The 10,274-nt window shown below is 36.0% G+C and overlaps 1 protein-coding gene across 1 annotated transcript; it reads left to right on the top strand.

The window, feature by feature from the left end:
- The first annotated feature begins 327 nt into the window (after positions 1 to 327).
- On the top strand, positions 328 to 2,502 carry LOC130981425 (subtilisin-like protease SBT4.6). The gene has a single exon (XM_057905026.1). It carries the CDS (start codon positions 328 to 330, stop codon positions 2,500 to 2,502), a length of 2,175 nt encoding a protein of 724 aa, XP_057761009.1.
- The last annotated feature ends 7,772 nt before the right edge of the window (positions 2,503 to 10,274 follow it).

The following is a 10,274-nucleotide window of genomic DNA, read 5'->3' on the forward strand; positions in this document are numbered from 1 at the left end:
AGTTTTCAAACGAACCATTAGTCTAAAATAAAAATTTTGGAAAACCTAATTGTGACCTTACGCTAAACAAATAAATACAAAAAAATTAATATATTGGAAATAGAAAAGTCATAAAAGGTTTAATGCCATTTTCCTGCAATAAATATGGTCTATTTTCCGTTCTTTGTTCATGGAAAGAGTATTAAATGCTTGCAAAACTTTGATGTATTTACACCAAGTCTTGATAACTAGAAACAAAAGTTGGTCTTGCTGTGTTTACGTCATTTACGTATATAAAGCCTCATTTTGAGCAAAATTCTATACCGTTCTTACCTTGAAGCTTGAACAATGGCAGATTGGAAGCACATTCTATTGTGCACATCGATCATTCTTGCCATGTACAAGTTTATGCTTTGCGTTGCCCATGAAGAACGAAAGTTACATGTTGTGTATATGGGGTCACTTCCAAATGGAGACTACGCACCAGCGTCTCAGCATTCAAGCATGTTACGCCAAGTTATGGGAAATGATTTTGCAGAACATTCCTTGATCAGAAGTTACAACCGGAGCTTCAATGGGTTTGCTGCAAAACTAACAGACCAAGAAGTGAATAATCTTGCTAGAATGGATGAAGTAGTCTCTGTTTTCGAAAGCAAAACTTTAAAGCTTCACACAACAAGATCTTGGGACTTCATGGGCTTCCAAGACAAAAGGCGAAGGAGCCCGGGCGAAAGCGATATCATAATTGGAGTCATAGACACTGGAATTTGGCCTGAGTCAGATAGTTTTTCTGATTATGGCTTCAGCCCTGTTCCGAAAACGTGGAAAGGTGAATGTGCAGGAGGGAACAATTTTACTTGTAACAAGAAGATCATTGGAGCAAGAAAATACATCGACGATGGTGGGTCGTCTTCATCAGCAAGAGACAATGTTGGTCATGGAAGCCATATAGCCTCAATTGCAGCTGGTAACAAAGTAAAAGACGCAAGCTTTTATGGAATTGCAAAAGGAATTGCAAAAGGAGCGGTTCCATCTTCAAGATTAGCCGTCTACCAAGTTTGCGTAACTGAACGATGCGTTGAGGCTGACATATTAAAAGCTTTTGATGATGCCATTGCAGATGGTGTAGATCTCATCACAATTTCACTTGGTCGTCAAGAAGAAGTAGATTTCAAGTTAGATGTTATAGCAATTGGTTCTTTTCATGCAATGGAGAAAGGGATTCTCACTGTCCAGTCATGTGGAAACAGTGGTCCTTCTAAAGGGACTATTACTAGCGTAGCACCTTGGTTACTAAGCGTTGCAGCTAGCATCATGGATCGTCGAATCATCGACAAGTTCTCTCTTGGGAATGGACAAACATTGTCCGGGAGATCGATAAATAGTTTCGCATCAAGTGGGAAAAAGATTGCTTTACTTCCTGGGGAGCATGCTTCGCTTCCGTATTGCAATGGCTCAACTTGCGATTGTCTAGATCCCAAGAAGGTAATAGGGAACATACTTTTATGTTCTTCAGAAGATGGAGTTCAAATGGGATATGAATATGGCGCATTTGGATCAATTGTGATTAACTCTGACCAACATGCTGGAGTTGTTCCTTACCCTGCATCAAGAATAGATGAGATTACATATGCTCATGCTCTGTCTTATGCTAATTCTACTAATAACCCTCAAGTGGAGATTCTCAAGAGTGAAGCCATGAATGATCCAAATGCTCCATACATAGCTGATTTCTCTTCTCGGGGACCAAATCCATTAATTCCAGAAATTTTGAAGCCGGACATAAGTGCCCCTGGAGTTGAAATATTGGCAGCGTTTTCGCCTAATGCGAATCCCTCAGGGTTCCCCGGAGACAATAGACATGTCAAATACAACATCATGACAGGAACATCAATGGCTTGCCCCCATGTTACTGGTATAGCTGCATATGTTAAGAGTTTTCATCCTGATTGGTCCCCTGCAGCTATAAAATCTTCTATTATGACTACTGCAATACCGATGAATGGTAATCAAGATCTTAAGAATTTTGCTTATGGAGCAGGGCATGTAAACCCGGTAAAAGTTATTGACCCTGGACTCATTTTGGATCTTTCTAAGGATGACTATGTGAATTTGTTATGTGACATAGGATATGATACTGCAACAGTGAGAAAAATCAGTGGTGATAATAGTGCTTGTTCTTCTTCAAGTGGGAAATCATTGCTCAAAGATATTAACTATCCTTCAATTGTATATCAAGTGCAACTAATTCAACCGTTTATGGTAAATTTCACAAGAACAGTCACAAATGTTGGCATCGCTAATTCCACCTACAAGGCCAGTGTCACAAAAATTTCCAACATCAATATCACCATCGTGCCTCAAGTTCTCTCGTTCAAATCTCTTGGGGAAAAACAATCTTTCAGTGTCAATGTTGCTGGAGGAAAATTTTCTAAGCCAATTGTACTTTCGTCATCCCTTGTATGGACAGATGAAAAACATAGAGTGAGAATTCCCATTATTGTAGACGTCACCCAAATTTGATTTCATGTTTTGGTGCCAAAATTAGAATTATACTAAATAAAATTAAAGACCTATTCTCTCTCTCTCTCTCTATAATGGTGCCAATTTCCTTATTCCTTCCATTTTCCTTTTCATACGGGAGCCCTCTTTCATTCTTAGTTTCTACAACTGAAACAATCAAGAACACAAAACAAACACTAGTTCAGTTCATACTTATTACTTGATATATACTTTTGGTTGTGTTTGAGAGAGTGGTTTATAGAATAAGTGCTCACTATATAACCCAATTAGTGTTCACCATTTCAACTCATCAATCAATGATCAATTCTCAATTCTTGATTACCCTTCCATTATAGAATTCGTCTTTGCTCTTTTCTGTGATTAGCCATGTCCAGTGCTGCTGGTCAAGTCATCAAGTGCAGAAGTTAGTCATCTACTTCATCATCAATAGATATAATCTAATGTGATCTTATTTGTACATTTAATTAGAGTTTTCAAAAAACTAAAAGGAGCTTCTGGATGTTAAGAATCCCAAAAGCAGTGACACCAACAACACAGCTTCTTTCCCTAGGTTTCTTTATTTTAATCTTATCCAAACAATATTTTCACTTTGAATATCGTGATTTTATTTATTTGCCTTTTTAAGATGAAGCCTTCAATTCATTCACATAGACTATTGAGCAACTCCAATGCTAAGAAATAGAGTTTCTCTTCTGACATATGGGGACTCAATTACCATTGGAGTGAAAAGAGAAAGACGGCTCTTCACGAGAATCAAGGTTGAGAGTCCTCTAAACACAGACTTGCAACAACCAATAAAATCATGCCATGTGGTAAGTTAATAAAAAAATAAAAAATATATTAAATATATATATTAAATACTTATATATCTATTTAATTAATTATTTAATAATTAGTTATATTAAATTATAATTAATATAAATAACTATATTAAATCAATATCAAATATTATTTATATTATTATATTAAATTATAATTAATTAAATTTATTTTATATAAAAAATAAATTTAATTTTTATATATTATAAAATAATTTTTAGTTGGATTATTTTTTTATTTATAAAATTTAAAATACTAATCAAATTTAAGTTATTTATTTTAATATTTTATAATATTAAATTATTTTGAATTTATAAATTTAAATAATATTATTATAAAAAAAAAATAATTATATTAATTTTAATTACTTTAATTAATTAATTAGGTGGGACCTTATCAGGATTAAAGTTAGTTCCTTTAATGGAGAAGAGAGAGATTCTTTGAGTTCCTATTTATTGGTTATGAGGCAAAATCTGATGTGGATTCACTTTTTATGATAGGTGGACCATAAATAGGAATTGAAATGAGTTCCCTACTGGAGATGGCATAATATCTTAGCAGTCTTGATTCCAAAATGTGTAAAAAGATTACAAACAAATAAAATTTTTGGATTTGATTTGATATCTCTAGATCTTGTTACAAGGGCTGGCGAGTTGTTAAGCTCTGTAATTTGTCTATTTTTTTTTTTGAAAATTGATGTAATTTAGTTTATATGACAAGTTAAATATGCTTTAGGTTTTGCTAACATTGAAGAAAACATTAGGGTATTTTGTTTTATCTAGGGCTGGCAACGGGTAGGGTAGAGTAGGATTTAGATTCTACTTTAATCCTACTCACGGGTTGAAAGCTTTCTTAAAATTCTACTCTACCTTACTCGCGGGTTGAGAATCTCTCAACTCTAACCATACCCGCACCCTAAAGTTCTAAACCCTATCCTACCTGCAGAAATAAAAAAAATTCAAATAAATGTAAAATTCAACCATTCCAAATTTCATACTGTTAGTCGAAATAATTACTTTCAAAAGATTAAACTTATTCGAAATGCTGGTGAAGGGTCAGGAAGGAAGTAGAGGCCGAAAAGACCCACGTGAAAATGTTAAGTAGAAATTATTTGACACGAACTCGATTTCAATACCTTGACAAATCGAGCAATTACTCGAATGAAGATTCGAATAGTTTTTCGAATGGAGAATCGAGCAGTTATACAAATAAGGAAGTCGAAGGCTTTTTCTGAGTTAGGAATTTGTTGGTAACGCTCATGGGTAAAAGAGCGAGAACAGTTACATAGGAATTTACATACAAGGCAGCGTCGTGCAATTAATAGTCGATTATGGAATTGAGTTATAAATATTAGTAAGTTTTAAGAAATAGGTGTTGGAACTTTGCTTCAAAAAAACACTCAAAAACACTCACATCCCAGCGAATTACCGAGTCTGCAATCGAGTTTCTTTTCTATAGGGTTCCTTCCATGTTTTTATCTTTTCAATTTACCTTTTCTGCAAAATTTACTTTTCAAGCAAATTTATCTTTCAAGCATTGTTTAATTTCTATGTCGAATTTACATTTCAGCACCTTTAATTTCCGTGTCCAAAGTCCTTTGATTCAATCGAAGGCATCTTAATCGCTTTCTTTAAAATTCAATGCAAACCATTTCGATTTCAGTCAGTTTTACTTTTTGAATCCTTTATTTTTCACTTCTTTTATTCTTTTGCACCTTTTGAACTTATTTCCTATCTTAATGCTCGTCTAATTCGAGGGCCTTTGATGCACTTATAGAAAACTGGTACCTGCAAAAGAGGAGTAGGTTTCGCTCCCAGACCATTAGAATCGAACCACCATCGATTTGCTAAAAATCGACAAAACAAATTGGCACGCCCAGTGGGACAGGTTTAGACTGAAGTGTGTCAAAAGATTTTTGATGTCATTTGGTGTATGCAATTGAGAAGTGGAATGGTTATTCACATGGCTGATGAAGTGTTAAATGTGAATGGTGGTTCGTCCACCAATGACAACATATCAGTAACTGTGCAATCTTCGAACGTTACTTCACGTTCGGAAGGTTTGGTTGTAAGTGAAAGTACGGTGGTTACTAGCGTACAAACTGGAAATATTGGACGTAATATTCGTCCACGTGGTAACTTACCACCAGTCCAACCTCCAGTAACCACTGGTTGGCCTCCTTATGGCCTTCCTCCCGGTTATACTTCACCAGTGAGTGGTTTTATTCCTCCTATTTGTTTTGAGAGTGTAAATGGAGTAAATAATTCTCAAAACCCACAACAACATTTCGACTTCTCTCTTGATTATAATGTGGGCTTTACATCGAATACTTCTAATTCCATAGCGGTATTTCGACAACATGTAGAGGAAAGTCATCATGATTTATTCAACTTATTGACTCAAAAAATGACTACAATTCTAAATCCTATGATGGCTGATCACGAATCGAAATTCGAATGGCTTGCAAGGCAAGTTGAATGAATTGCTCGAATTGTTGATTATGATGAAGGTGAAAGGCATGACGTTAGGGGGAATAATGAAGGATTCGAAAATATATTTCAAAATAAAAATAATATTTTAAACAGAGAGAATCCTCAGATAATTCCCCGTGGTAAAAAATGCAGATGATGTTCTAGCCCGATTATGTGCTAATCATGGTGGTGAACGTTATCAAGTCACAAGAATTGTGGAAGAGGTACTCAATCTAGTTGGTTTGAATGTTGGTTTTATGAACCGATCCTATTTTGTGTCTGCTTTCCCTCAAGTTGTTCAGATGGCTGAAGTGTCAAGAGGGGTGAAAAATCCAAAAATAATTACAAAATTTGTAGGGGAAGTTGGAGAGTCAACTACTGAACACGTCGCTCGATATTTGGTCGAAATTGGGAACTTAGCCAAATGATGAGAATTTAAAAATGAAGTTTTTTCCTTCTTCGTTAACGAAGAATGCATTTACTTGGTTTTTGAATCTTAGACCAAATTCGATAACAACGTGGAATCAGTTAGAAACTGCTTTTCATGCTCAATTTTACCGAGGGGAGTTGAATGTAGCAGTTACTAATCTAGTTGCTTTGAAACGAGAAGATGGTGAAACCATTGATAATTATATGATACTTTTCAAAAATGCTAGAAGTAGATGTTATGTATCATTACCTGAGAGTGAAGTGGTGAAAATAGTAGTTATGGGGTTAAGATTTTATATGCGTCGAAAACTGCTTAATGTGCATATACCTAACTTAACCCATTTGGCTAAAAGGGTTCGTCAGGTCGAACTTATGAGAAAGGAAAAGGAGAAATACAAGAATGAACAAAGGTTAAAAAGTAAACTTTTTACTCAAAAAGAGAAGGTTGCTTATGTGACCATGGAGTCCTCAAAAGAGGAGTTCGATCTCAAAGCAGAGGTTGATTTGGCTGAACTTAAGAAGGGTCCTCCATATGTTTGCTCCTTACTTAAAAAGCTCTCTAGTAGTGAAAAGTCGAATGATTCAAAACTAAAGAGTGGAAAGAAGTATAGTTTTGATATCTCAAAATCTTATTAGATTTTTGATGTGTTGCTTAAAGATAAACAGTAGATTCTACCTGAGGGTAGAACTTTACTTTCGGTAAAAGATTTAAAAGGGAAACCTTATTGTAAATTTTACCAAGCAACTAGTCATTCGACTAACAGTTGTGTTCATTTCAGGGACTTGATTCAAGAGGCCATTATGGAAGGACGTTTGAAGTTTGATGATGGGAAGAAAGAGTTGAAAGTTGATGCTGATCCTTTCGATGCTGAAGCTGGTTTTGTTGAACCACATTTTGGAGTAAATATGGTTGGAATGTCTTATGATTTTGATGTGGCTCTAGGTGATTTCGAGTCACAAGTCCGATCAGTATATCCTCGAGCAGGGGATGGTTTGTTAGATTTCTTGGTGCAGCAAAAGATCAAAGATCGAGACGTATCTCTGTGTCCTCGATGTAATGCTGTATTTGACGTTGAGGTTGCGGCAATTTTTGAAAAAAAAGATGAAGAAAGAATTAGCTCATAGAGAGGAGCAGGCTCGTCAGAGGCAACCAATTTGGCGAGTAGAGGGACAAAGTTCCAAGGCTCCTTAGCAGAATGCTGTCACACTGATGAGCCGTTCTCAGGCTATAGGTGTCCAGTGGATTCGAAATTGTCAAGAATTCCAGAATCGAGATGCTCAATATCGGTGGAACCTACAGTGGGGACATCGAGGGCCTCCTCAAAACCAATATCCCTATCAATGTGGTCGGGCCAGAGGGTACCCGAGGGGTAGAGGAAGAAGAAGTTTACCTCAGAATAAGAAGCCTCAGTCTGACAAAGGCAAGGGGGCAACGCCTTCGGTGCACTCCTGAATAGTTTTTTCCTCTGATGGGGAAACATGCCCAAAGGGTATTCCTTCCCCTGCAAAGTTGGATAAAGGCAAGGCATAGCTCATACTCCAGGGGCTGACAAAGACAAGGATGTTGACTTGGATGAAGAGTATTTCGAGGAAGGAGATGATGAAATGGTTGGAACTATTTCAATTATTGTAACTGAATACTTGGGTGAGTATGAAGGCGACCCTGAAGAAGATTACGACATGGATGCTGAAGAAGCTTTTTCTTTCATCCGATATGAGGATGAAACAGGGTATTTTCTGAGGCCTTCTGAAAAACAAAAATCTCATCTTCGCACACTTCATATCACTACTACTTTAAGTGGAATTAAAGTAAATAAAGTTTTAATTGATGGTAGGGCAGCAATAAGTCTCTTACCAGAGAGGATGCTAATGAAAGTTGGTAAGCATCCTGATGATTTGATTCCCACCAACATTACTGTGACAGACTTTAGTGGTGCTTCTACTCCTGCGAAAGGTCTGGTTACTTTGGGGTGAAAGTGGGATCTTCTGAGCAAAATACTATTTTTGTGATGGTGCCTTCGAGGGAAAGTTATAATGCTTTACTGGGCTGAGACTGGATTCACGGAATTGGAGCTGTCCCATCTACTGTGCATCAAAGTGTCCTCCTTTGGACAAAGGATGGAAAGCCTAAAATTGTTAAGGCTTATTCAATTTGTATGTCGAGCAGCTGCATGTCGATTTTAGGATATATAGTCCGAAATTGAAGCCTTTAAATGTTGACAGGGTGTTAAATTCTTATAACTGTGAGGGCTGCTATTTGTCTTCAGAAGGCCTGACGGTGAAACTGCGCCATCCACATCTTACTGTTTCCCCAACTGGTTGGGATTGTTCATCTTAGAATGGATCCGAGGCGTTATTCGATGGAACACGCTCAAGATGTTTTGGATTACCTGGTAATTTTAAATAATTATATAAGTAATTTTCCTTCAGTAGAGAATAAAATTGGTTTTTTTGATGAAGTTGAATCATTTAGAAATGTAATTTCTTCTTTTAGTAGCAAGAGTTCGATGTCTTCAATCGAATTTAGTCATGGTTTAACTTTTTCTTCATTATGTAGTTCAAATGATATTATTAGTTATACTGCTGATAAAATAGCAAAAGTTCATTTTATTGAAAATGAAGCTGTTGTTAACCCAGCAAATGATCGAGTTCATTCTGTTTATAATGAATTTGATGATTTCTCTTTCGATTGTATCTATGATTTAGAACCTTTGGGTTTTGAAAAATATTCAGTAAAAGATGAGGATCATTTAACAGGGTTTGAATCTCAAGATCCTTTAGAAGAAATTAATTTAGGATCTATTAATGATGTTCGAATCACTTATATCTGTAAGAATCTTGCGGATCTTTTTCGAACTCAACTTTTCTATCTTTTACATGAATTTAATGACTATTTTGCTTGGGATTATCATGAGATGCCTGGTCTCAATTGTTCTCTTGTAGAGCATTGATTAGCATTGAAACCAAATGCTCAACCTGTGAAGCAAACTCCCCGACGTTTTGCTCCAGAAATCAATCAAAAGATTAAAGAAGAAATAGAATGGTTGATTAAAGCCAAATTTATTCAAACCGCATGTTATATTGAATGGGTTTCGAATATTGTTCCCGTAATGAAGAAAAATGAAAAATTAAGGGTGTGCATTGATTTTAGAGATCTGAATAATGCTATCCCGAAGGATGAGTAGTTCATGCCAATTGCAGATATGTTAATCGATTCTGCAGTGAAAAATGAAATTTTAAGTTTTATGGACGGTTATTCAGGATATAACTAAATCTTCATTGCAGAAGATGATGTGTCCAAAATTGCTTTCTGTTGTCTCGGGGCATTAGGCACTTATGAGTGGGTGGTTATGCCTTTTGGTTTGAAAAACGCTGGTGCAACTTACCAGCGAGCAATGAATGCCATATTCCATGAGTATATTGGGAGATTTATGGAAGTGTATATCGATGATGTTATGGTCAAATCGATTTCAGTGGATCAACACATTGATCACTTAAGGAAAGTGTTTGTTACTATGCGAAAAAAAGGATTAAAAATGAATCTTTTGAAATGTGCCTTCGGTGTGTCGGTCGGGAACTTCCTAGGTTTCGTTGTTCATAAAAAAGGGATTGTAATCGATAAGAGCAAGGCTGTTCCAATACTAGTATTGTCTTCGCCTAAATCGAAAAAAGAAGTATAATCGTTCCTGGGAAAAGTAAATTATCTTCGAAGGTTTATTTTGAATCTTTCTGATCAAACTCGAGTGTTTGTGCCTTTAGTAAAACTAAAGAATGATTCATAGTTCGAATGGACACATGAGCATCAACAGTCATTTGAGTCGATAAAGGCATATTTATCTAAGGCTCCAATAATGGCGAGTGTTTATCCACATGAGCCTTTGAAACTGTACATTGCAGCATGTACAAACACAATTGGGTGTATGCTAGCCCAAGATGATGAGAATGGGCATGAACGGGTAATTTATTACCTTAGTTGCGTTTTGACTGATATTGAAGCTAGGTATTCCCCAATAGAAAGATTGTGTTTATCCCTATACTATGCATGCATGAAAT

Source organism: Arachis stenosperma, chromosome 5 (genome assembly GCF_014773155.1).
Source record: "Arachis stenosperma cultivar V10309 chromosome 5, arast.V10309.gnm1.PFL2, whole genome shotgun sequence".
Taxonomy (NCBI): domain Eukaryota; kingdom Viridiplantae; phylum Streptophyta; class Magnoliopsida; order Fabales; family Fabaceae; genus Arachis; species Arachis stenosperma.

Bases quoted from the DNA above. Each gene is read 5' to 3' on its own strand.
- LOC130981425 (XM_057905026.1), top strand. From the start codon at position 328: ATGGCAGATTGGAAGCACATTCTATTGTGCACATCGATCATTCTTGCC.